The sequence below is a fragment of the Falco peregrinus genome, chromosome 5 (genome assembly GCF_023634155.1).
Source record: "Falco peregrinus isolate bFalPer1 chromosome 5, bFalPer1.pri, whole genome shotgun sequence".
Taxonomy (NCBI): Eukaryota; Metazoa; Chordata; class Aves; order Falconiformes; family Falconidae; genus Falco; species Falco peregrinus.
In genome coordinates this window covers 58,248,016-58,275,609 of record NC_073725.1, presented here as the reverse complement: position 1 = coordinate 58,275,609, position 27,594 = coordinate 58,248,016, and the positions used below count along the sequence as shown (strand labels likewise).

Here is a 27,594-nt window from a genome sequence, read left to right as displayed (position 1 = left end):
GTTTCCAGCCGACGTTTGGCACAGTGCTGAGTGGGGTGCCAAATGCCCTCCGTCTGGGTGACACCAGTGAGGGTGCAGGGCAGTGAATGCATTGCTGAATCAGATTGCAGGAGTGCAGAAGGACTGCAGGGCTGCATGCTGTTTGACTGAATGACAGGTGGAAGGTTAGATACATAAAGATCTATATTCCTCCATTTTCCCCAAATCAAGCTAAGTACAAGAATTGAAGGGAAATGAGGGAGTAGTCAGACACTTTTGCTCCAAGTGTCTTTTAACTTCAGCAACAGTTTGTGGAAATATTTTCAAGGAGGTTTTGGTGAGAAGGTGTCATCTGAAATGAAATGGTCTGCTTTTGTCCTGTGTTGGCCAAAATAAAAGGAGGTGATGGAGCTGAGGTATTCCGACTACAGCCCACTATGGCAGCGCATGTGGGTCCCAGCCTCCACCAGCAGCCCCTGCCTAGGACTCCCTGGGGAGGAGGGGTCCTTCCAGCAGCCTGCTTTCTCCCCATGGCTGAGGAGCCAGCAATTAAATTCATGGCTTCATGCTTCTGTGCTCTTCAATTGCTGCAGCCACAGAACTGGCACAGCACTTTGCTCAATGCCAGGCTTGCTACCTGTGTGCTGCAGCTCTGCTCAGGCTGGGGCTGAAACATCCCGAGCTCTCCTCTAACCTGGTAAAGGTTGCCTGGTTATAAAGTTTGGCCACCACTGGCCTGGAGCATGGAGTCCCAGACTGACGCCAAGAAGCACTTTCTGGACACCTGGCTGGGTTTGACAAGTCATGGGATGATGCTGTTAGATTTAGTTTTACATAGTCCTGCGAGGAGCAGGGAGTTGGACTTGATCCTTGTGGGTCTGTTCCAATTTGAGATACTCTGTGATTCTATGTTAGTTATTTTGGCCTGCATCAGTAAGTGTCCTAACTTTAATCTAGCTGCAAGATATTAAACCCTAGCTTATGCTTCCACTGCCAGAGATCATTCAGCTCTTCAGCATCTCCTGGGATGCCAGACTGTCTCCATCACGCAGAGACATCCTAACCCCTCCAGCTTAAGCATCTCAGGGAGGCACCTGACATTAAGCTGGAAGTTTATATGGTATGATATATATGTTTATAGCAGCATAACCAGAGTCACTAGCTTTGGAAAGGCATTAAAAGTGAGAAAGTCTGTGAAAGCATGCTGTATTGTCATTAGGGTAAATGTTTAACATCATTATGCTAAAGGAGTTGGGGTTTCTTTGAGTGCATCTGTCATTTGATTCCTTACATCAAAGACCAAAAAACCGACCCACTTTCAGAGTCTGGCTGCTCCGTGTAACTGGAAAGCAGTTTTCGTTTTAAGGGGATCCATACTGACTTACAAATCTGCCATTGCTTTTGAAAACTGAATTAGTCTTTAGTTTGCTTTTACTTAAACTGAAAGCATTGCGCTAGCAACCAGGAGAACTGGATATTATTAGTAACCTTTTACAGGAAATGTGGTGTGTCATGGGTTGAGCACACATTTTTCTGGAAAATGCAGTGTACAGGGAAATGGGGGGAATAAGTAAACATAAAGTGCTTATACAGCAGTTCACTCTGTTTGAACGTCCAGCAATACAACTCTGAGGTTACCTGCTTATAAAGGAAGCAGAGAATTATATTTGAGATTTATTTTTGGCTAAAAGCATGAAGTGCAAATAGCTCTTTGTGCAAAATGTCAGCTGCATTTCTGGGAAGCAAACAACATTGCCTTAATAATCCATGGTAAATAACAATACTAAGAATGTTACCACCTATTATATACACCTGCAGGTGTATCTGGATAAACTTATGTAACTGTAGTTTGACATCCGAAATAAACACAGAAAAGTAAAACAAGGCATTTCAACCAAGGTATTCTGTGAACAGCAGAATGAATGAAATATAGCAGGAAATTCAGCTTCAGAACAAAATTTGGGTACCTACGTAAAGTTATTCATGTACAGAGAAGACATCTGAGCTACCACTAAAGTCTGCAGAGTTCTAGGGCTTGACTCAGTTTTGTTTAGCATCACTGGGGATACTGTAAGCTATCCATCCTGGCCTCCAACTGGACACAGGTTTCCCATAATAGTGTGTCCTGTTGGCCACCTGCCTCAAGATGACTTGGGCATGCTAGGGTCAGTTGGCCCTAGGTGACTGCATATTGGCAGATGCATGCAGCCAAAGGTGGGCACCTGGATTTGATCAGGCTCTGTTGTCTACGTGATTATTTTCTTTTGATTGAAACAGGGCTTAGATACCCCATTAGACCCTCAAGCTTTGGTGTGTGGGTCTGGAGGTAGCTGCCATCCTTGAAGAGTGATTCAGTTCCCCAACCACCACCAGTCGATTGCCTGCTGCAACTGTCGTGCCCTGGCTGGATGATAGCTGGAGCTTTAGGAGGACGCACATCTCCTGTAGGTCTGGTGCAGATGTCTCAGAAAATCTCAAAAACAGTAGATACCTTTGTTAAGGTAACTGAATTGAACCTATAAAGTTCAGAATATTTTTATTCTGGATTTCTTTATTCCCTCTCTTCCTCCAGCTCCTTCCCATGTCCCTAGGTTGCCACTGGGAAGGAGACATGCTGTAACTTGTTCCAAGCTCTGTCTGCACTGGTGAATTGGGCAGTGTCTCTTCTCTAGACATATGCTTATTTTCAGGATGCTTGTCATCTCTGAGACCCCATACTTCTATCAAACTTGGTTGAAAATGGCTAAAGTGATTCTCCCAGGAACTCCTTCACCGATGGGCTCCCACCTGTTCGGCAGTGTGTCCAGTGCTCTGGTTTTCAACTACCTATCAGACAACATCACTTGTAATACCTCCGACTGGAATATGAAATAATAGATTGTTTCATACCAGACTGCCGCAATGATTAAGAGGAGACCCACACAAGCTGTCAGTGACAGTCCAGTATGATGGACCAGCTAAGAAACAATTAGTTTTAATCTCACTTTAGAGCAGGATAGTGCTCAGTGCAGCAATGGTTTATTCAATAGTTTGTAGTGGACATGGGCATCTGCTGTGCTACCAACTGCTCTCATTTATAATCACAGTGATTGCAAAGAGTACTTTACAGAGCAGAACTGACAGGCCACTTCAAATGCAGTGTCTCCAGAGTGATTAAGGCCAGATTTTCAAAATTCCAGCTCATCTATTCTAAATATTTGAAATAAGAGGGAATAGGGTGGGGGGATGATAGCAAAAGCTTATGGCTCTTTGGTAAGGTCCAGTTAAATATAAGTACATTTTGTACTGTTTGTTTTGGTCTAGCAGACTTTATAAATTTAAAATACTATCGGAAAGACAGAAGCCAGAGGACCTACAAGTATTTCTGGTAGCATTAAGAGATCACGGAGAAAATATCCTCACAAAGTCCATTTTATTGCTAAAATGGCACAAGTGCTGCAGCACTGATCTCCCCCTTGCAATGCTACAGAGCTGGCACCCACCCACCTTGTACAGGCAGCACATGACTTGATACCAGGAAATTTGTTCTTAGTGTATTTGGGGTAAATATATTTTAGCTGATATCGGTTTAAATCACCTTTGCCCCATTCCTGTCATCCCAGGCATCTACATCTGGTATGAGCTTCTTGCCCTTGTCAATCCAGCCCAAAAGCTGTAATTCACTCCTGCTCAGACCACGAGCAGGTGTAATGTCCCGCACACAGCAAGCGGTGATCAGCTTGCAAGATATATTACCGGGAATAGCCTTCTAGAAGGCGGCGGCTTTATTTATTTGATAAAGTTGTATTTACTGGGGGAGGGAAGGTTAAAAGAGATTTAAATCACCAAGTATGTTAGTTGTGTCTAATCTTGCTGTGCCCTACCAGCAAAGGTAGACAGTTCTGAAGTTGCAGGAACAAGAGAAAGCCAATTGACAGTCTCCAGTTCAGTTTGGATCTTCTCACACACCTGTGAAATTTTTCAAATAGTTTTTTTCCTGACTAGTAGCAGCATTTCCAGGACCGAGCCTGCTTTTTGCGGGTGAGCCCTGCTCAGAGCTGGCAACATTAATCCAGTTTGTGATGGCTTGCTTTTGCCTGGTGGGAAAAGACTGTGAAACTGTGTGACCTCTTAGGTGTTTATTCAGAGTCACAATAGATTTTCTTCATGTCCCAGAGGATATTTAAATCAAGATTATCTGTGAAAATAAATACAAATGCTTAGAGTGTAATATTTGGTTTGTGCCATGCATTTGTTTAACATTATCATAGAATCATAGATTAGTTTTGGTTGAAAGGGACATTTAAAGGTCATCTAGTCCAACCCCCAGCAGTGAGCAGGGACATCTTCAACTAGAACAGGTTGCTCAGAGCCCCATCCAACCTGGCCTTGAACTCTTCCAGGGATGGGGCACCTACCACCTCCCTGGGCAACCTGTTCCATTGCCTCACCACTCTCATCATAAAAAAAATTCTTCCCAGTACCTTTCTTGATGTCAATTGGGGTTGCAGTTAGTGATTTTCTCCAAGATGGAATACTGGCAATTACAGGAAATTCATTATACTACCATTTATAAGAACATTTACACTATGTAGCTTCCAATGGAAATTTTATCCCATATTCTGTTTCTGAGCTTTGTATTTTCTTTTCTGTATTTTGGGGTGTGGGAGGGGGAAAGGTGATGTTGGAGTGTGCTATTGTCCATGCTATGCCTCTGCACCTGAAAATATGTGTTTGGAAATGCCTGCAGACCTCCTTTTCCTACTGCAACCACCTATAATTAGTCATAGTTCCACGAACGATGGTGGTGTTACGGTGACACAGATGAGATGAGACTCGGACCCTTCTGCTTCCAAGACCAAACATCCATCCTCCACATGTAAGGGTCATTGATTTCCTTTTAACTTTATTCATTCCAGGTGCTCAACCTGTTCCTTGCCTTGCTGCTAAGCTCTTTCAGCGCTGACAACCTCTCAGCACCAGATGAGGATGGGGAGATGAACAACCTGCAGCTTGCTTTTGCTAGGATCAACAGGGGTCTTCAGTACGTGAAACACACCATGTGGAATTTTTGCTGCAACGTCCTCCGGCACCCCAAGACGACGGCTGAAAAGAAGGCGATGATGAAGCTTGCTGCCCAGAATACAGGTGCCCTTAACAATTGTGTGAACAGTCACACAGCCGCTGAGCTTGGCAAAGACATGGAGAATCACAAAGAGAACCATGCTGAGGATGGGATGAATAAAAATGGGGAGAAACACCTAGGAATTACAGACAATGATGATTTTATGACCAATCCTGACCTGTCCATTTGTGTTCCTATTGCTGTGGGTGAGTCAGACATCGAGGAGGAAGACGAGGAGCAGAGCACCTTTACGGAAATGGAGCAGGTAGGCAATTAATCGTGTACTTGTTGCAGCTTATTAGAGATGGCCTTTGTTCCCACCCTTGGTCAGGATCCATGGCTCATGATGCAAGTGTCCCATGGCCTAATCCTGCCTTTGATACGCTGTTAACTTCAGAAGAAGTTACAGATGCATATCCAAGAGCAAAATTCAGTCTCCAACAAGAGCCATTCCCTTTCTTTGTATTCTTTGTGCTTCTCTAGATTAATTCTTCTAACCAAAGCAATTAAACCCTTTCTCACACAGAAGACTCTTTTTTTCTTTCTTTCAGCTGAATCATGGGAATGTTACAGAACAAATCTTAGGTCCTCTGACTGTGACAGGGGATTTTCTTAGTGTGCGTGGGCAATGGCTTGGTTTGATTTGTACAGCAAGTATTGAGGGCCAGGCAGTTCTCTTAAAAATCCAAAAAGACAGCGGCACCAGAGAAAGAGAAGATAGGTAATTGTATGTATTCAGACAGAAAAAAATAGTTATTTGCCTGTTTTTGGTGTGATATGGCAGATTTATGTTTTCCCCAGAGCAGCCAGTAGTAAAGGCTGAAAAATTCTGTACGGTGAGAGGTGTTGGTGTGAAACGAAGAAAAGTCTTCACAGAAACACTTTTCTTTATCTCCTTCTCTCCCTCTCCCCTTTCTACCAGCTTTACCTCTTGGCTTCATACACCATATCTAGTTAATGTTTTCCAGACCGTCCAGCCTTGATACAGCATACTCCGATGCCGGCTGAGACCTGCAGAGTTCAGCCGGCTCCTGTTTCACATCCAGCTGTCAGGAGGGATCCCCAGTCTCTCAGTTGAGGGGAAGAGAGTTTCAAAGCAAAACTGTCCTTAGGGAAGGGCTGTTCTAAAAAAGCCCCAAGGAAGGACTCTGTGTCAGGAGGTGGGCACAAATCAGCTGCTAAACATTCATTTCTGCTGTTCTGTTGCAGAAATTTTTTCACTGTTGGTACATCTGCTTACCAGCAAGTCTTACACACTGATCATCCCCTTGAGGAGCTGACAACAAGGGGTCAGAAAACTTTATCATCAAGCCCTACTATCCAAACAGACACCGGGATAACACAAAAAAGCAGTCTGACATTTTTGATAAACACTTTTAGGGACTTTTTTGTATCTTTTTCAAGGAACACTTTCATTGAAATGACCTGTGGATTAGTGTGGGTGGCATGGATAATACGGGGTTTTTTTTCTTTGAAGTCCTTCTCTATTCTCAGCGTTGCATTAGTTAAACCTACAAGCAGAGTACACCTGGAAAGTGAAATATCAATATAGTAGATGGGTTTCTTAGTATCAGCTGATATGCAAATACTGACTAGTGTAAACACGTCAAATAGTGTGTAAATGTGTTTCGTTCTGGAGTTCTGGTTTTGTTTTTTAGAAGGCGTGGAGTAGAGAAATCTATTAATTAGCTTTGTCAATAGTGTTTTCCAGGCTTTGACAAGCTGCTGTTGCAGGTCACTGCTGTTCCGCTGTGCGTAGCCCTGATCAATGGTTTGCAACCTTTGTCTGCAGGCCTGAAGGGTCTGCTGCTGAAAAGGTCCAAACAAGAAGCAAGTTCATACAGGCAGTGAACAATTTTATCAGATTTGTAGAGAGGAAAATGTGTGCATGCAAGGGGGCTCCAACTCAAAGACTCAAAATACATTGGCATAATAAATACACAAAAATAGGAAGAAGCTCAACAGCAGAAATTGTAATTGTGTGATGAGCTTTGCATTTGCTTTCCTGCAAAACCCTAATAGATTTGCACAGCTGTAAATCCCTCCATAAGGAACAGAGCCATGAGGAAGCAACCACTAAACAACCCAAAAGTCTGTCATTTGTAATGATGCCCATTGCAAAAACGTATGATGTCTGGACCCACAAAAAAAAAATCTCTTGATCAACACATAGGTTACTGCAGAAGAAATTATTTCACCTGGAGGTCAGTATGAAATCCCCATTCCCTGAATATAGACTTGTGGGCATTACAGCGTACTAGCTCTTGTATCAAGGGCAGCCATGTGGGACTTAGAAATAAACTTCCCCACTCACTCCCAGCATCTTTAATCCAGCTCCATGGGAGTCTTCACCTCCTTCCCTCCAGGATGGCCATGATAACCACAGCAGAGCTGGCAAAGGAAGAACAAGGCAAACAAGAGCAAAATTTACATGATTGCACTGAAAGGGCACAATTACAGTGAAGTATCTTTTTGTGTGGAGGGCATCATGCAGAAATGAAATGAGAATTACCAAGGGTACGCTAAACATTCAAATCTATTCTAACTTTCCTCTAATTATAATCCATATTTTTACATATTTAAACATTTTAGTATGTACAAAGAGAATGTGTATATACATTTTGCTTCTCAGGAGAAGACAATGATGTGCCCTGCTTCTCTTTAAAGTTGTTGGCTGACCTGGAATTTAGCAGCCCCTTTGGCAACATTGCCAGAACATGCCGTCCTCCTCATGCATGTTGATTTTGGTGCAATAGCAGGGGATAGGATGCGAAAGGAGATGCATAAAAAGGGACTATAGGGGGAGTATATGTATGTATGTTTCTCAAGGGCATGGCTCGGTGAACCTACACAATCCTTGCATGTCCTTTACACTTTCTCTGTCAGCTGAGGATCCTGGACCATATTCTATGCATTGGGTACTCACATCGGTCTGGACTCATCTGTCATGACAGAGAGGCTAAAGGGAGGCTGGTCTCCAGCAGAACCCCAAAGCTGTTGATCCCAGTGGGGTATTTCAGGGTGATGATCAGCTCAGCTTACAGCTCCTGTACCAATGCCGGGCTCTTCCCAGAAAGTCACAAAACTACTCTAAAGTAAGCCCTTGTGGCTATGAGAAATGGGCCCCACAGTGTTACATGCAGGAGTTTGAAATTTCAGATGATGAGCAACCCTTCTGTGACTGCACATTTTCCTCTGAGTAATAGAAATGTCTAAGTTTAAATTTCAGCTGCCATTTCTATTATCAAAGCTTACACTGGCAGCAGCCGTCTTCCTGAAAGCTACCGATTTGTGGCACTGTCATTGAGAGGGTTTTGAAGGAGCGAGCCCAACCTGATAGATTCTAAATCTCCTTTGATTACTGAGATGTAAGTGAGATGCTCTGCTGGCTCGGAGAGCCAGGAGACACATGCCTGCAGCCCACTCAAATGGTGAGAGGATCAGAAAGAAAAGCTGAGTGACAAAAATTCATTTGTCATTGTTGTGTGATACGGGTTTTGATGCCCATCACTGCAACATTTTAGCTTATGTCTTTACATAACCCCCCCCTCCTTGCCCTGCTCTATAGTGCTGGGGAGGTGTTTCCCTGTCAGTCCAGATGAAGATTTCTTCAGGATTTGATAAGTTTAGCCTTATAATGAGAACAAGAATAGCTGTCTTCCATTTTCCCCGTCTTTGAGATGTATAATTTAAATATGGGTTGTTCTGCAGGAAAACAGCTCACAAAATCTCAGCAGCAACATGCTGGCTGCATCTTCTCAAGATTCTTTTGGGTTCTTATTTTGGCTTCCTAGGTGTTTAAAATGTGGAAATTATTTTCCTGAAACTCCGCAGAGTGTCTTGTAATTGCTTGTAAAGACAATCTTTTAATATGTGACATCAGCTTTCAGTCTCCTGAAGGAGTAAGATTATGGGGACAGTTCACAATTCAGTGTGCACAGTCCAGCCCACCTAACACAGTGGATCCTACCAGAACTTACCTGCAATTTAACTACGTTGAAAGTTTCAGACATCAGCGGGGTTTGTACCATTTACATTAGATATATAAGTCCAAAGATTAAATCTTAAAATTACCTGCTTTAGTATTGCTTAACCTTCAAGGTGCCCACAGCTCAGTGTGTGCCTTTTTCTCGGTGACATCACTTTGTGGTTCAGAGGAATCCTGTGATCAACGGACTAAAAGAAGGTTCCAGATAAATAACGCTGGGTATCCTCAATGAGTCCCCGGAGTATGATGTCCTGCACTTTCACTGTTGGACTCAGGCTTGTTTCTGTTACCTCAGACTTCAGTGACACCCAGGTCTTTCCGCACACTATTGGGATCCTTTTCTGCATTGATGAGTTCCTACAGTCAGGACGTTTTATTAATATAACCTGAGAAGATGGCTCTACCTTTTCCTTGTTGTTTGAGTCAGCCCGACAGGGTTGCTATTGCTTTCTCCCCTTTCTTACATTTATGTAATTACTACATGGCCTGCCTTACTGAAACTACAGCCCTGAACTTGATCTGTCTATAGCATGCCCCTGAGAAGAAAATCCATGCCACGGTGGCTAGTGGCTCTTGGCCACACCTCACGTTTGCCCTCTCTGCGGTGACAAAGCCAGGGATGGATGCTGCTTTCTGCAGAGCTAACACCTTTGTGTTTTCACATGCAGCGCAGTGCCGAGCCAGCAGCACTTGCCTGCTTGTCTTCAGAAAATGCTATTATTGATTTGTTCCGACGGAGTGGCTAATTGGGTCATACGGAAAGTGCTGGCTGCCTGCTGCCGGGACGGAGCGCTTTGCAGCTTCAGCTCCTTACCCCTTGCTCGACACGTGGCACACACCGTAGGAGCGCTGCCCTGACCACATCCCAGCTCCCACTCTGGCCAGTTTGTGCCGTCCTGAGACTGCCAAGCAGGCGGAGGGCTGGCCCATCCTCTTCCCTGAGGCTCACCCCTGGCTGCAGAAATCCTGAAATAGCAGAGTTGTTGCTGTGCCTGCTCGGGCTCACCTTCCTGTGACCTGGCAGGGAATAGTGCCTGTGGGAAGGGGACAGTGTCTTTTAGTGCCTTCCAGGGTTTTCCCAGTTTCTCACCTGCACAGCTGCACTTCCCAGTGTGATTTCCCTAGACCTCTGCAAGGCAGAGCAGCACTTCTGCTGTGATTTTCAAGGGGTTTGGGTCTGGGTGGGCACAGGGGACCCAAGGAGTGTGCATTGTCTGGAGTTTGCACACTGACTGAGTATTGGTTGCTCCAGAGCACGCCTCGCTTTCCCAATGGTAGTCACATTTTTTTTCTCGCTTGGCAGTGCTCCCCACATATATATATATATATACATATGTATGTATGTATGTACGTACGCATGTATATATAGACATACCTTTGCCTAGGCTCCACCACATGCATCTCCCAGGAAAACCAGATTTTCAGACTTTAGATGAGTAATTGCCTCTGTGCATGCCAACGACAGAACTGGTTGCCTCCGCACTCTCTATTCAATACTACAGTTTCTATATTGCCCTGAATCAAAATTCCAAGCTTTTATTCTCTTCTTCCCCATATTTATTTCAGAATTACTGACTCATTTTATTTCATTGGATGAGATGAAAATGTTTCTGATGACTTTTTTTGCCTTTTTCTACCAGTAAGAGATTGATAATTTTGAGGTCAGAGAGGACCATTGGGATCATCATGGTTTGGCTTTCTCATAACACTGAGTCAAAGACTTCAACCACTAATTTCTGCACAGAGCCTGTAAGTTTATTTTAGCTATGATACATCATTTGTAAGACAGAAAAAAGAATGAAATGTCTCAGGTAACAGAGAGTTCACCATCTGCACCTGGACCCCCATCTGTTTCCTTTGTATACAGTGGAAATTTTACTGTACAATTTCTGTGTATTACAGACCTGCTCCTAAACCTGAAGTGATTCTGTAAAAGTCAATAGAATTACTCCAGGTTGACATAAGGGTAGCTGAAATTATTGAAAATTGCTATAAAAATGCCAGTGCATAAAGATTTTGATATAAAATTGTTTGTGACAATGTCTTATGCTCCTAATAATTCTAACATCTATAAATCAGAGATACCATGAAGTCATGTGTTTGTTTGACAGGGTACATTAATTTCAGCCTTTTACTGCAGGAAATATACTTTATTGTTAGGAACTGTAATGCCCTTTCAAACAGTATTTATATCCTGTCTGGTTTCAGTTCCAGTCTGTGGGACATGTTCTCTTTTAGTGCAACTGGATAAAATTTCTTTGAATTCTGTCGATGACTCCCCAGTTCTTACTGGCAGGAGAGTGAGCCCACACGTATACATGCATGCAGCACGCAATAAATCTTACAGCGTTCTTTTTGCTGGCTTTATGTGCACCAATATTTTTCTGATTATTAAGTAGGATAGCGGGGGGGGTTCAGTGTTATTACATACATAGTTTGCCTGGATTTCTCCCTTTTTTAACTGTTTTGTTTTGCTTTGCATTTCTTGAAAACTGCGTGGAACTCAATTATTTGCTAATTACTTTTAGCAATAAAATAGAACATTTCTGTATTTATTGTCTTTGGAAGAAAAGCAGCAAGGCCATTAGAAAAATGACTACAAATCACAACAGCAGATTTAAAGCACCTATGTCCTCATCTTTGCTTCTACATATAGAAAGACATTTGTGTTTATTTTGTTTCAGCACGATGGGGCAGAAAGGAGAAGACTCCATCTCAGAACTCTGCAGACGTGATTAGAGCAGTCACACTGCGAACAAAGGTTTTAGGGTGCTGATTCAGTACAGGGTGGCAGGGAAATATATTTATCTACAGCATAATGCCTAAGGTGCAGGAAACACAGGGAGCTGATGGAGGGAAGAAAGAGGGGGGAGAAAAAAACCCAAAAAGCCTGGCATTGAAAGAACCGATATCGGGCATAGCGCACTTGACAACATGCATTTGGACAAGTGCCCAGACCATGGACTACGTGTCAGTCACAGCTTACTGGGTGCCTTTTCCCAGTATCCATATCCCTCCCTGGAGCAAAATGCTGCCCAGAAATGAGCATTTCTCACTGTTTCTCCCTTAGGTAAAGAAAATGCCAACATGTAACGTTTTGGACGAAATGAACAGCAGCCAGTTCCCCCGCAGCTCCTGTGCCAAGAAAGACAGGGCATGCGAGCATGGGTCGGGGGTTTGAAATTACTCCCATTAATTATGGTCCAACCCCAAAAAATCTAAAATCATGGTTATCTTGTTGCTATTACCTGTAATAATATGAGAATTTTTTCATGATCAAAATATTAACACCTTAGTTGGGTGAAAGGTTCCAGATTATTTCAGGCAGCCTCATTCACTGCGCTTTAAGGCAAACTTCCAAAATTTAAACTTCCATCAGAGAAGCCCATTAGTTTGAGTTCTTCATATCATACCATGGAAATATCCCAATTACACAAAAGAAACATAAAGTAGATTGTGATTAAACTTCAAAATGCAATTTAGCAGAAGGTATTAGCTTGAACTCTCAACAATGAACACTTAAGAAACACTTTTACTGCCTATTTAAGCCCATTGAATTGATAACAGGCTAAATTAACTTTGGCAGTCCATCTTTTTGCCAAGTTCTCACACTTAGACTAATTTTAAGAGTCAAGCCTTGGAATAATGAATCTATGTTTTATTATGGGCCGTGTGTTGCTCAGTGTGGGAAAAGATCCTAGGCCAGCAGTGCAGAAGCCATTAGAAATAACATGACTCGCCCCTCTGTGGCTGGAGTTCAAACACTTAAAATGTTCTGGATTCATCCTTGAAGGAGCACTGCTAAACTGCTCTGTCCCTCCTTGAGGGATGACATTTGGCAGAGCATCCCACGCCTGTGCAGAGACCGGCAGTTACAGGCTGTGATGATATTGGTCTGGCAAAGGTTTTTTTTCACCAATATTAAAAATGAGAGAAAATACCAGGGCAGGCTGGTTCCAGGGGAGTTTTTGCTGTTAACAGCCTCTGCTGAGCAGCTGTGGTTTCTGGCCAGCCTTAGCCTTCACCATTCTGAATTGTAAGGGCCAGATTTCTGGTATCTTTATCCAGCTAAGTATTCACAGGACCATTGTTTTTTATTAGAACAAGTACTGCCATTTTCTACCAAATACCCTGTGACTTTTGGGAGCAAAAAATGCGTTTCTTAGCTCCATGGGGAGAACAAGTTCTGTGTTTAGCTACATAGATGTAACTTCAAACTTCAGCAGCCTTAATGCTGGCAGGTGACCGCACAGCTGGAAACTCCTTTAGGACCTGTGGACATCCAAGTTGGGAGCATAATTTCATCTGCCCAGGAGCTGGGCAACAGGCCTGTGCTGTTTCTAAACTTGGTGACTGTCGTGTTTAACCTGTTTTGCCCATGTTGCTCTTCAGCGTGCATGTGTTAGTGATTTGGGGTTTAATAAACGGGGTCCCTATAAAGGCTGGGTGATCAAGAAAAAGAAAAAAATATCCAGATGGATTCACATGGCAAATACAAGCAGCACCTCCTAATTCTGATGTTTTACTGCTCACTTTGTACCAGATTGTTTCTGGCTTTTGCACAGATGAATGGCAGGAGGAAAAACTGGGAGGGGTAGATAAGGGCTGCAAAACTGAACAAAAATTGGTCTACTAAGTCAGCCTGATGCCTGGTGAAGTGGAATGATGGACCAGGTGGCATAGGATGGAGAGTGGGGATGACCAGTCTCAAATAATCAGGTTTAGACTATTTCTTTCCTGCTTTCATACCCTCTTTGAGGAATCTGCAGCTCTTAAATTACGTACGTGTGCTGCAGCCTTAAGGTAGGACTTCACAGGCTTTACATCAGTATTGCAAACACTGTAGTCTGCTAATAAAATGCAGTTGTTAAGGAGCATAGTGTAGCACGAATCCTCTCTGTGTCTTAGCTATAATCCTAGTGCTGTGGTGTGGTATCACTCCAGGTTTTCCTCCGATTTCTCATTAAACTGAGTAGCAGCAACACTGCTTTACAGAAGCAGTTCTTCAAACCAGGTTAGAGAGATTCTTAATGTGCACACTTAAAATTGACAGCTGCACACCAGCCCTCTTTTATTCCTGGCAGAATAAGTGATATTAATCTTCCCCTTCTCGTATTAAGGAAGCAAGGGAATTTTCCTGATGTATTTGGTGATTTTTCTTCTCATGCTAAACGTGCAGAAAGATAAATCCCCTGATTTCATTGGTGCTACAAGGATTAACATTTATTTGTGAAAGAGGAGAACCAAGATCATAAACTATCTGTTCTGGTAACAAGAACCCACAATTCATTTGCCTGGTTCATGGTTATTTATTTCTCTCCCATTTAACTCAGATTTTCCAAGGCTTTTCAGAAAGACTAAATTCACATATCTGAGAGTTGTCAGCCCAAGAGCTCTGCAGACTGTAGTCTCCTGTTTACTTTACACACCAAACAGGTGCCACCGAGGCAGTAATGCAAGCTCGCCATATTTCAGCAGCATTGCAATCTGCTTGCTTCTCCACTTATGTAGAGGTAGGATATAAACAGTTCAGTTTTCACGATCATTTACTTCTTGGCTTCTTTGCAGAGGAAGGATGCCAGTTACTAGACACAAACTGTTGCTGAGAAAGGATGCCAATTGCTACCAGGCACGGTAATTTTATGAAATCCATAGCTGTCTGCAAGGAGGAACACAAACATCAACAATTACTTTACAGCATAAACAATCCTCTCATAGCTATGTGTGTCGCACTGCTGAACTGGGTTTACTATACATGAAAAGTTCCTCAGAATCCTATTATGGTATCCTGAAACTGGCTATAGGAAGCTTTGCAGGTTAAAATATTTTGTCATCTATTAAAGGACTAATTGCTGCTCTATTGAGCTGCATTTCTTCAGGAGGCTCAATTTCACAGTGTCTGTCATCTATGAATGGCTAAAGCAGAGACATTTCTGTTGCCAGCATCTTTGGCTGCTGCTCCTTCCTGTGATGGACCATGTCCCATGGTGAAGCAGGGTCCCACCTGTATGGTCAAGTGTGTGCAGCCTTGCATGTGGGACAACCAGGATGAGCCTCCACTGCCCTGAGTCTGCACCTGGAAATGCCCTGACCAGCTCATGCCTGGAAAGTGACCACAGAACCTGAGCATTCCTGAAATCCCGTTAGTGTCTCAAAACTCATCTTTGGAGAGACAGAGGGATGCATGAGTCTGGTGGGGAGTAGAGAAGATACATAGGGTTGAAGCTTCCCATTGCACTGTAGACTGAGTAGAGGGCAGTTTGTACTTGCACTGTCACACCAGAGACAGCGGATACCCTGTCAACCTCATAAAATAACTTAAATTAACTTTATCCTGGCACATCCTTCATCCTTGCTTGCTGGCTCTGCAGTGACAGTTGCAAGGGGGAGGGCTCCAGCGCCAGTTCCCATTTCTTGCCTCCCCACCTGCCTGGGACAGGAAGCTTCCTGCTATCAAAGGCTTTGCACGTCTTCTTTCCCACAACAGCCGTGGCCAGGGAATGAGGGAACAAATGTTACAAGCCAGGGTCATGATCTAGGGAGCGAGTGAAGCATCAGGAGAACCCATTTGAACTGGTCGCCATCTGAAAGACAAGTCCTGGGATCCTCTTTCTAAATTTGTTTGCACAGGGTGGAAAAAATGATATTTCCATGGGGAAGGAATAAAGAGAATCCATGCTGATGACAGGTATTTGTCTTGTTTTGCCAACAGCAAGTCCTCTTTCCAAAGGAGCGGCATTTGCACTAATCCCCATTTGAGCGTGAAACAATTAGCCGATCTGTGCTTTTCAGAGGCAGAATGCAGTGTGGAGCCTTTGTATTTATTTGTGTCAGCAAACAAGTATGTGGGTCCATGCACAAACACACTTGAGATGTCACCCAGATTATAGTCTATTTTCAATCTGGTTGCTGTTTTCCTAGTGCTGCGGCTGGCCTGCAGCAGGCAAAGGGACAACACTGGGTCCGTCCTCCTCTGTGTGCTCGTTACTGGTTTGGTGTTGGCAGATCAGCTGTTTTTAGGGCCCAGAGCAGAGCAGAGGAGAGCAAACTTCCAGTTTATGCTGTAAAGGAGCTAAGCCTGGCCTGGCCTCCCAACCCTCCGTTTGCACTCCCAAAGCTTTTGTATTGCTGAATGGTTTTACTTTATAAATTATGAAAACAACTGAATCAATAAATATTAACACAATGTGTATTGCCTTGGCAACATGGCACTTGATACAAAAACTAAAAACAAATTATATAAACCACCCACGGCAGGGAGCTTGACAGGAGATAAACTTGCTGCTGTTGCTGCCAGAAGAACGAATCATCTGGAATCAGAACAAAAGCAAACAGTCTGAAGTTAAACAACGTAAACCAAAAGCACCTTTCCCCAGGCAAGTCTGTGCTGATCTTCAGGTGCTGTGGGCTGCAGAGGAGACTGTGGCATCCCATGAGAGTGGCTTCCCAGGGCTGGCATCAGTTGCTTGTAAAAACTTTGTGGATTCCCTCACATTCCTTTTGGGCCTCAGTCTATACAACCAGATTTTTTTGAAGAGTCTACTTCTCTTGGAGACTTTCTCCCACCATATAAATTTACAGGACAAGTCTGAAACCACATGGTGATGAACCAAATCATTGTCCCACATGCCCATGTTGTCCCCATTGGATAATTTGCCAGGATGTATTTCATCAGTTTTAATTAACGTTAATTCATCGGATACTTGGCACAAGTGTGATTTCTGGGAAGCAGCTGGGTCCATGGTTCCTGGAGTTTAGTCTCTAGGAAAGCCTTGCTAAGTCTTGGTACCACACCGAGGAGTTAGTAAAATGAGAATTGGTTGAAGTTTGGCATCTGACTCTAGCTTAGTGCAATAATTTGCTTAACAACTTGAACATTCGTCAGATCAACTGAGTTACACAGTCTGTTCTCATACACTGTGTAGTTTCTAATGACTCTGAGTGCACAACCTTTCTGCATAAATGAACTTGAGACATCACCCCAGATTACATTGCACTTTGAACACGAAACAATTGTTTCTGTTGTTTTAGTGCTATAACCAATACATGCCATTAAGATTACTTGGTACTAAGTTGTATGCACATTGCATTAAAAAAAAAAAAAAAAGACTTTTCATGGCTGAGCGCCTTACTTGGGCATACTGTGCCTTCCACATTAGCTTCTCCCCTGAATATTACACTGTTTCCAAAGATGCACGTTAAAAAGAGTGTTGCTTTTTGACAGGGACAAAAATGTAATTCAGTGGTTATGGAGCAATCTCTGGCCTGTGAAAATTGGTGCTAAACTGTGCCTAGAAATTGCATGTAATACATTCTTATGCAGAGGGTACAGGCTTGGACATGCATAATTTAATTTGTTAAAGTTAGAATATATTTTAGACCACATGCCCTCTGAAGCAGGAAACAAGTAATTTGATTTTAAATTAATTTTCTAGAAACACGCAATGACATTTGAAAAGACTGGTACAAACCTGACAGTCCAAAAGTATTTAGACGGAGAGCAATTTGCTTAACCAGCTGCTTCCTTTGTGTCATCTGTTCTTTCAGATAGTTATATTTGGTATAAAGTGTTTTTCTGCTCCTGGTACCTCTTGAGGGACTTCCTGTGGTGATGTGGCTTTAGAACTGAGGCAGGTAGGCTGCGGCTCCCTGGGGAAGGGAAACTCGCTTAATACGTGAATAACGTCGGATGTCAGTCAAGCCAAGGGGAAAAAAAATAGCTGGACAAGTGAAAGATAAATAGGTTTCAATAATTACTGTTGAAATCCTGTTATGCTGGTAATTTTTTTCTCAGCATGGAAGTCCTTCAGTAAGCAACTCAGCACAACTCTTTGAAACGGGCTAAAGTTTTTGTTAATATTTTAGTAGCAGTGATAGAAATGTCACAAATGATGGTAGTGCTGTGATGACCTATTGAGTTTTCAGAGAAATCCCTGGGTTACGTGAATCAATAAAGCCACACCGATTTACACCAGCAGAGAACGTGGGCTTCTAGATGGAGGGACTGACCCTGCAAACATACTGTCCTCTTCCATTAGTCCTGGGAGTCCTTCTAGAGAGCTCAGAAGCAATAATCATCACCCCAGGAAGAAGTGGCTGGATTTAGTGGTGCCCCTCATATTAGCAAGCAATGGATCTAGTCAGATGGGTGTGCAGAAAAATATTTATTGCTCTGATTCCAGAGTCCATCCCTTTTTAGGGAAGTACTTAAGGAAGCCTCCTCCTCTCAGACTGCAGTTAAGTCCCACTGGCATCAGTGGGTGCAAAATAGTCTTTAAGTATTTTGCTGAATAGGAGCCATATCCATTTACTGTCTACCTGCAGTTTTTCCACATCTACTTTTAGGTACCTTTTATTTCTTCCAGTGAACTTTGCATTTTCCTCCCCTTCAGTGTGTATCTTGTTCCCTCTAGGTGGGTTTTCTTCCACGCTGTTTCAAGTAGAGTGGCAGCACAGTGTTGGGTGTTGCACTCCTGCCTTTCTCCAGCTGAAACACTGAGTATTGCCACCTGATCGCACAACTTCAGCGTACACCCCTTGGTTATTCGACCGGACTGGCAGCACCTTTCTGTGTGCCTCAGGTCCCTGGAGGAAGCTTGTGTCTCCAAACCAGACTCAAAATGGAGACTAAAAGGGAATTTTCTCCTGCTCCAGCAACAACAGCTCAGAAAAAGAGCTGGTCTATTTGTATTTCCATTTTCTACAGCCAGATATCTTGACATATCCAGTTGCTAAAGCTCAAAAGTCACAGCATAAGCTTGTGTTATCTTGTTTCTTGCCATTTTCCTTAAGATGTCCTCCCCTGACAAGTATAGTCCAGGCTATTTTCTCTTTTAGCTGGATAGTTCTCCTTAAGAAATAAGCATGCTATCAAAGAAAAAGAAAATAAACCCATCTAGGATTATTTCCAGCAGGAAAAACAGCTGCAACTGAGGGGGCAGCGATGCCAAAGCCCAGGCGCCCGGAGTCAGAACTCTGAGATTTGTGAAGAGTTAAGTGAGTTGCACGTGGATAAGCAGTTGAAGGCTGAGCCACCACCTCCAGTAGGGCAAAAAGAGGTAACAGAAACAACTTTCCTACCTGATACTGCATGCAATTCATTGCACCGGCTCCGTAGTGCATGTCACTGGTTTGTGTGGGGTTTGGCTTGTAAAAATATGTGTTTGTCAAGTGGTAGGAAAGCAATAGTACGTAGTAGGTATTACAGTCTTAGTAAAGAAGAGAGAGGATTTTGTTGTTGTAAAAATAATCGGAAAGCTTGGAAAATGTGCATTATAAAGTAAGATGGGACTCTAAGAGGCTTTGGGAAAAAAAAACACAAGATCGTCTATAATGTTACCATCTTATTTTAGGAGCAAATATGTGAGGGTTTTCCCACTGAAGAGTAGCTCTAAGAATGGCATCTGCTGACTTGGCAGATCCGCACCTTGAGTTCACTGCAGGGTGTCTGCTATCTGTCACAGATAACCATTCCTGTTCCTGTTAGCACACAGACCCAAGAAATGTGCAACAATTTAAGTAGCTGACATGGAGATACTAACTAAATAGTAAGCGTCAGTATCATTCAGTTGATGTTGGCCAAAGCGCAGCTCAGTGCTGATGTATACTCACTGACATCTATTTTTCAGCTTGTAGGACTATGTTGTCCTTATAAACATGAATACCAAAAATACACATATTTCTACTGTACACTGAGTGACTCCAGGCCTTAAATTCCCTGTACCCTACTTGCTGGCTTGTTGGAGGGTTTCCCCATTCAGATTTAGCATTTTATTGACATAACGTTGCCTTTGTTGTTAGAGCACGATGGATTCCTCTCTTCAAAATCAGGAACTGGAGGTTTTGTGTGATGTCCTGGGAGTTTGGGGCACTCCATAGCTCCTTGAGATTGGAACCAGTGGTGGTTTTGGGGGACTGAATTAATGAAAGGGAAAAGATGGCGTAGTATCAACATGCATCACATCTCTCCCAGTTCTGCTATAAAACTGCTGGCAAGTTGGTGCCCAGCAGAAGCAATCCCTTGGAGAACTCTTGACAGGACATCAGGAAGCAGACCCACCACAGAGCCAGAGCTCATGCTCTCCAGGCCTACTGGTTTGTATTGGCATGTGGGGTGGAATTTACTGAACTAAACATAAGCATCTGCATCTGAACTTGTCATCTGAGGCCCCTTTATAGTCAATGAGGGTCTGGAGCCAATGTAGTCAGGTAAATGTGTCTCATCTCCGGCTGAAATCAACATTTAAATTAGGTCAGATGAATCATCTTCTAAAAGTGCCTGTTTCTCTCCGCTGACTATAAAGGCAGCCCAAGGTAACTAGATGAGTTGTACGCCTAGGTGAGCTAAATTCCACTCAGAGTAACCAGAAATCCTCTAGCCACGAAGCATTCCTTTAAGGAGCAATCCTCCTTGCCAGAATACTTCTTGGCATATTGAACTTCACCTTCAGAAAGAAAAGGTCCTAAACTTCAGAGAAAGGAGGCTCAAATATTCGATATCCAATCTCAGGAAAAAATGTATGTATGTTTACCAAGAAATCCAAAACTTTAAAATAATGAGATGAAGCATTATAACTAGGAGGAATCAGAAGGCCGTTTCAGCAGTTCTCTCCCAGGGGATTAGGTATCCTTCATGCTTAAATGTCTTTTTGAGATAAATAAACCCTGTGATCCTAACACGGAGGCTGGAAAATGATGTCCTTTTTAAGTGCTATAGCAAAATGTCATGATAAATCAGGAACAGTCTAGCCTTGATATATTCAGCAACATCGTGATAAAGAAATAATCCCCATTTCCTCCCTCAACTTTCAAAGGGTCCTGGGACACAAATGTCACCTTTCTATAGTAGAGTATAATTGATTCTATTTGCAGCTGCTTAGAAAGAGGTGGAGGAATATGGCAATAATCCAGGGATGACTTGAAATCAAGCGGAAGTTCACATGAGGCTGCGAATGCCAACATGAAAGAGCAGAGCCCAAAGGATGCTATTTTTGAAGGCCAGATCTTGCGTGGACATTACATACTCACTGCCCTCCTATTCCCAAGTAATCTTTGTGCCCGCACACGAGGCCATGCTAATCATCTTTTTGATGAATGTCCCAAGAACTTGCGACTGGCCAAATAAAGGCAGCAACTGTGAGGAAGTGACAGGTTTGGTCTGCCCAAGAGGCAGGGCCTGGGGTGATGCAGTCAATATCAGGAAGCATCGAGCGTGTCCTGAATAAAACACTGCCGATGTCAGTAAAGGATACATTATATGATTAAAAATTCATCCCATATATATCATCAGGAAGACACCATAGGAATACAATCATTGGTGTCACAGGTGGATAAGAGTTCAGAGAACAAACAGGTTGATTTCTCTGCCCAAATACTGCCCTATAAAATACTCTGTACAACATTGTGGAATCTACCTTTAAATGTATCAGGCAACTTATAACTCTTCATTTACCAAAGGGAACAATTCACTTGCTTAGAAAAAAATCTCATGGCTGGTTATATTGCCTCAATAACCAGCCCTCTTTTCCTGCCCCCCGCCCCCCTCCCTTTCAAAGTGCCATGTCATTACTGTCTTTTACCAATTTTATCAATCATTGTCTTTTTGATTAATTAATATAACTTAATTTAATAGACTGGGTTTTGCTTCCTTTTGTCTTTGGCTCACCCCCTGAAGTCACACACCATTGTTCTTTCATTTCATTATTTCTTGTAAATGAGTATCTCTGCGCCCCTTATCTGTCCTTTTTTTTAATCTCTTTCTTTGCAACTCCCTCAATTGTTCCTTTTTGGGGGAACTTCTTTGCCAAGAAGTAAGCACAATATTCCAAATATAACTTCCACAGAACCGCAAAGGGAGGAAGTAGGATGTCATTATCTAGACATGATCCTTTCATATAGGTTCTCTGGTTTGTTCTATCCCACTGCAAAATCACCTCTAATTTTTTAATATTACTCCAGGCTTCCAGGATTTCCACTGAAATTTTCCTGGAATTCTCTCATTTGGACTGTTTTGAGACAAGCCCCATTTTGCTGTATTCTCTCCATGTTTCACTTCTCTTTTTCTTTCTGCTTCCTCAGTTTCAGTACTCTCCTGATTTAAGGTTACCAGCTAACGTGAAGGTTATATCGGTCAGTACCTCTTCTATACCTTTAGCGAAGATCATGCTAACCCTAATCCCTAAAGAACACGTCCTCTGAAGACAAAGTTTGTGTTATATTTGGGTCCTTAGGATGGCTTTTCTCCATGCAGCAATGGATGAATCGAGGCTTATTACAATTTATTTTAAAAGTAGACTTTTCTATAATAGACATCCAGGTATTTTCTTAAGGTTTATATGTCATATGTCAGTTTGATAGATTAAGGCTGTGATCTGCAGAGGCGAGGGAGAGAGGAAGGGAGATAAGAGGGTTAAGCCTTAAGCAAACATCAACTTTCAATGAGATTGCAGCCTCTCACTGCTAAAGGCTTTTTGAAAAACCCGCTCAGATCAGTTTGCTGTTGTTGCAGACACAAGCAGTTGGTTGGAAGCCCTGTCTGGTATCTAAACCGGCCACCCCACCCAGAAATACAGTAAAAACCACCCTCTGCAGCACGACTTTAGGCATTAGCGGGAGGTTCTCCCAAAAGGGCTTCTGATGGTCCCATTGTCTCTGCCTGCTACACCTCCTCCACTCACTTATTCCAAGAAAGAAAGAGGAGATTATCTGTTTGCCTTTTTTGCCTTCTTTTGGCCTCTTTGCACCTCATCTGTGCACGGTACCCTTAGCACACAGGAGAGCCACCTTGCTGCTTTTACCTCCCTCTGACATTTCACTCTGAGAAAGCACTCTCCTTTTCTCCTCTGAGTCTTTATGTAATTACTTTAATCACAAGCTACAGCAAGTGTTTAGTGATCTGTGATTCCCATGATTATTCCCTTTTTCTCTTCCCTAAGCTCAGTGTTGCGTTTACTTACTGCTACTCTCCTGGGCTGTTCCCAGTTTTCCATGAGCATTCACTATTGACCCCTAACAGTGTGTTAACTCGGTGTGTTGGGTCCCTTTATGCCCTGCCGTGTGCCGTGTCTGGATCTGCCGATTTAAATATGTTTCAGGCTTTCTAGATATTTCTCTGCTTACAGTTGTATTAATTCTAACAGGCTCTCCCCCCTCTTTTTAATGATCCCCTTGTTGGAATCTTTTAAAAAGAGTTTATTTTCTTAGGCAACTGAATTTTGATTAGTTACATCTCCCTCACCAGTTGTTACTATGTCTCTAGCTCTTTTCTTCCCATTACTGAGTTCATTAAAACCTTCTTAATCCCTTCTAACTGTTCTGGCAAAGAGTAACCTTTGCTTCTCTCCTACGAGCTTTCCTAATCTTTCCCTCCTTTCTCATGTGTATGGTTCCTTCTTTTTCTAGTCCCACTTTGGACCCTCAAACCTTTGCCTGCCATTTGGGAATCCACACTCACTGCCTTTTCATCTTTGAAGGCTTTTCAGAGGAAACCCTGTCTGTTTTGTCTTGTGTGTTCCCCATCTCCCTGTGACAATGATGGATTCCAATATTTTCTGAAAACTCCTCCTGATAAATAACTCTGAAGAATTCTCGATTCTGCAAGATGTTTTCCTTGCAGTCTATTATAATTGCACCCTATTGTGTTCTGTGAATTTCCTAACCTGTCTCTGCTAAATCCAGCTGTCTCACTGACAATGCTGTCAAGCTGACGTTCTCACAGTTTTCTTTGATTTCTGTCTATTGGTAAGAATTGTATCCAACAAGGCTTTTTTTCTCATTGGAACCCCTATTTTCTACATCCTACAGCTGTATATAATTTAGGACTATTTTGGTGATCTGTGTTTTGATGTCTTCATAACAGAACAAATAATGACTAAACGCATTCCCTAATGAACAGTATCAGAAAGTTCTGACTGTGCTAGAGCTTGGTAAGACATTTTTTCCACCATCATATACTGTTGGTAATCTGTAGAAAATGGGCTTTATACAACAGCTGCATTCTGAATATGGATTTTTTAGAAGCTTTATCCATGTCTTTGACCTGTGCTTTCTGTTCTGACTCTTTTTAAAAGGTCTCTTCTTGATTATTTGCAGTTATTTTGAGTAGAGCATTAAAAACCCTAGCCAAGACTGTGACCTTCTGGATGCTGCAGCTAATTGCAAACAAGTAGCTCCCATCCCTGCTTGCAAGCATTGCTGGAATGTTCAATCTTGCCCATTTTACCCCAGGTTCAGCATTTCTCTGAATTCAGCTATAAATTTTGCATTGACTGTATACTGGAAAACAGAGGGCCCATTTTCACATTAATAATAAATATATAAAGCTGTACCTATTCTCTAACTCCATCACCATCATCCTCATGAAAATATTTTATGTGTACGTGCCATCTCTCATATAACTATCTCACAGATTGTTTAAAAGCATGGGTAAGTATTGTTGTCCTCATTTTTTTTAAATGGAGACGGTAGTATTGCAGGATAAAGCACAAAATTATTTCAGGAGGTACTCGGAGAACAGAATAAGAAGTTAACAAACAACCCACCTCTCCTGACTCCTGCTTACGGCTTTTTTTTTGCATTAATATGACCCTGGAAGATACCAGCTTCTGTGTTGCCCACTTACACTAGGTAGTGCTCTAATACAGTCAGAAACAAACTGTGAGCAGGGCTGGGCAAATATTAGAGCTTTCACTTTAGTAGCCAAGCTGAATAATCAAGTAAAATATAATTTAGGGTTAACACAACATGGAAATGTTTTATTTTAACTAGTAAAATAAAATGGTGGTGGTGGTGGGAATCCTGCTTTCTTCTAAAGAAAATGTTTTGATTCTGCTAAAAGAAAGTTTTGATTTGAAATGAAATTTCTTTTTCATATTTGGGTGACTTACTTAATCATATATCTTATTCCCTTTAATAACAAATTCAGCCTCTAAAACAATTTTTTAAAATACTATATTCCCCAGAAATTTTTACCCAGATCTACTTGACAGTTCCTGCTCTAAATAGATAAGACAATCAAAGTCTCAGGGAGCAGGAATATTCTTGTCCCCATTTTGCAGAGGAGGATCTGAGTAACACTGAATTTAAACAATGCGCCTAAGACGGGGGTGTCAAAAGTTTCAGGCAAGCAATAGAGCCTGTGAGAGGCTTTCCAAAGCCATGTGTCCCCCCTCCTGCGTCACCTTGAGATCAAAGCAGGTGACCAAAAGGTAAGGGGACACATCACATGGTGGGAACAAGTCAGGTCTGGGATGAGGCAGGTGGAAAAGCCCTCACACATGTGTGCCTGTAGCATCGTGTGGCTGGACCCTGGTGCCAGAGGGACTTCTGCTCATCTCAGAGGAGAAGCTGTTGCAGCAGGGAGCAGAGCATGATTCTGACTGACAAGGTGCGGATCTCACCCATCAGTTGTGGGTGAGGAGCCTCAGGCATTAGGCCCCAGAGACAGAAACCCAACGCAGGTCATCAGATTCATCCTTCGGCATTTCAGGAGCTAGGTCCCACTTCTGGTCCCCCATCCGAAGGTATAAGCCTTCAGGATGTACAAGCCTTAAGATCTTGAGTGGTTCCACCATTCCAAGCTTCCACCTACCATCACTCAGTAGCTGTTCACTATCTTTCTACGGTTTGCTTCTCTTTTGTTTTAAACAGTAAGTTCTGTGTGTTCACTTTTTATTCTTGTCCTGGTGGATGGGTCAGCTGTTAGCTCACGGCAGTGCAGGCAGAGCTGTCCCTGGAGGAGCGGGCACCATGTGATGTGCATGGCGATGTCTCTGTGTGGTGGCTTTAGCTGGGATATTGGCTAGTGGAATAAAAACTCCGCTACTTCCTTCGGGGCCATTGACCCATTTGTTTTCCTCATCTTTGCTCTTGTTGACAACAAGCTTGATGAAATCAGTCTTTCTGAAGGCAGCACAGTGGATTTGACAAATCCTGCAGAACTGCTGGAGCAGATCCCTGAGTTTGCTGAGGAGCTGATGGAGCCTGAGGATTGCTTCCCCGAAGGTAAGGGCCTGCGTATTTCACTGCAATGCTGAGGCGAGGAACCTCCTCTTCTCTTAGTGAACATCTCACCACCTTCACACTGCGTTGCTCTGGCTGCTTGCAGTTGTATTTCACTGGATGCACTTCATTTCTTAGATGCCGTAATGCTCCAAGCACACACTCAAAATCACTTGTTACCATTAGTCTTTGGATTTCCAAGGTGAGATAAACCAAAAGCATGCTCTAAAAGGCTGTGCAGCTTCTAAAGTGCTAAGCTTTTATTCATCATAATTTGTGCCATAAAGGTTTGAAGTTGTTTTGTTTGGGTTTTTTTTTTAAATGTTGATTTTTCTAACTTGGCCAGTGAAGATTTTTACCTTCCAGTATGTGTGCGTGATCAAATTTGGTGGACAACTGACCAGATAAGGATGTTTCTGTTGCTTAAAAGTACATAGGCAGTTAACAGAAACTGTCTGGAGATATCATGAGTCCCAGGGACTCGCTTCCATTTGTTTTAAAGAGTGTGTTAAGACTGACATGCCCAGTAACTTTCATATGACCAGGGATGCACTATATAAAGGTTATTTTACCTAATTATTTTAGATAACAACAAATCACATTTACATAACTCTTTTAATACCTACATACGTCATCATTTTATTATTTTTTTTAACACCAGCCTGCTCCAAAACAGTTTTAAAATTCACTACATCAGAAGATCTATTTTAAAGTAAATCTAAAGGTAAATAGGTAAATAATATCCTAAGTTATCTCTTGTCAAGAATGAGTTATGTTCCAAATATTGTCTCCATCAGATTCCTCATTTTCCTTTAAATCTGAGTTAGGAAAAATAGGGTTAGCTGAATGTTAGTATACTTCCTTGAAAATTCAAGGATCGTTATAAATAAAAACAGAGCTGCTCAGATGGGATCAGACAGAGATGATTTGCTGGGTATATGAATGCCCCTGAAGTCAGCAAAAATGTGCATCTCTGTATCTGTGAGAAAGATGATTGAATGAGGTAAGGGAGCCCTGCAGGGCTTACAAATGTCCCTAAGATCTAAACATTTTTTTGGCAGCTCTGCTTAAAAGCAGTAGCCAAAAATTAATGCAGCTGATGGAAGAAAGCATGGTGCAACTATTCTGGCCCATAGAATAACATTTAGAAATTAGACCTGGTGTTTTCATTCCTTCACAATATATTTCTTAATGAGGCTAGTGAGCAGCAATCTATGTTGTGCACTGCAAAGTGAGACATTATATTATAATTGCTTAAACAAGCCTATGCTGTAAGCCTGGTGCTAGTCAGATGCTGGTTTACAAATTCTGAAACTGGTTGGCCATGATCACCTTCCAGTTTTTAAAAGAAATTAGGTGGACATCACACAACCCATCACTTCTTTCAGTGCACAGCCCTGATTCATTCCCAGAGCAGCAGCACTCTGTAATTTGCTCTGTCTTAAAATAACCAGAACTGCCTGAACCTCCATCATGCAGGACCACATCAGTACCAATCCAGTTTGCAGATCTCCACAGCTGTCAG

General features: G+C 42.5%; 1 protein-coding gene across 3 annotated transcripts in view; it reads left to right on the top strand.

Annotated features, from left to right (window-relative positions):
• LOC101918751 (sodium channel protein type 5 subunit alpha) overlaps positions 1–27,594 on the top strand; it is a 216,594-nt gene that overhangs the window by 138,988 nt on the left and 50,012 nt on the right. For 2 of the 3 annotated variants that reach the window (XM_027791757.2, XM_027791756.2), the window contains 3 exons: positions 4,878–5,348; positions 18,983–19,129; positions 25,952–26,072. In XM_027791757.2, the coding sequence (XP_027647558.1) occupies positions 4,878–5,348; positions 18,983–19,129; positions 25,952–26,072 (739 nt within the window). The remainder of the gene's footprint in view (positions 1–4,877; positions 5,349–18,982; positions 19,130–25,951; positions 26,073–27,594) is intronic. The other variant, XM_027791755.2, reaches the window with a different exon arrangement.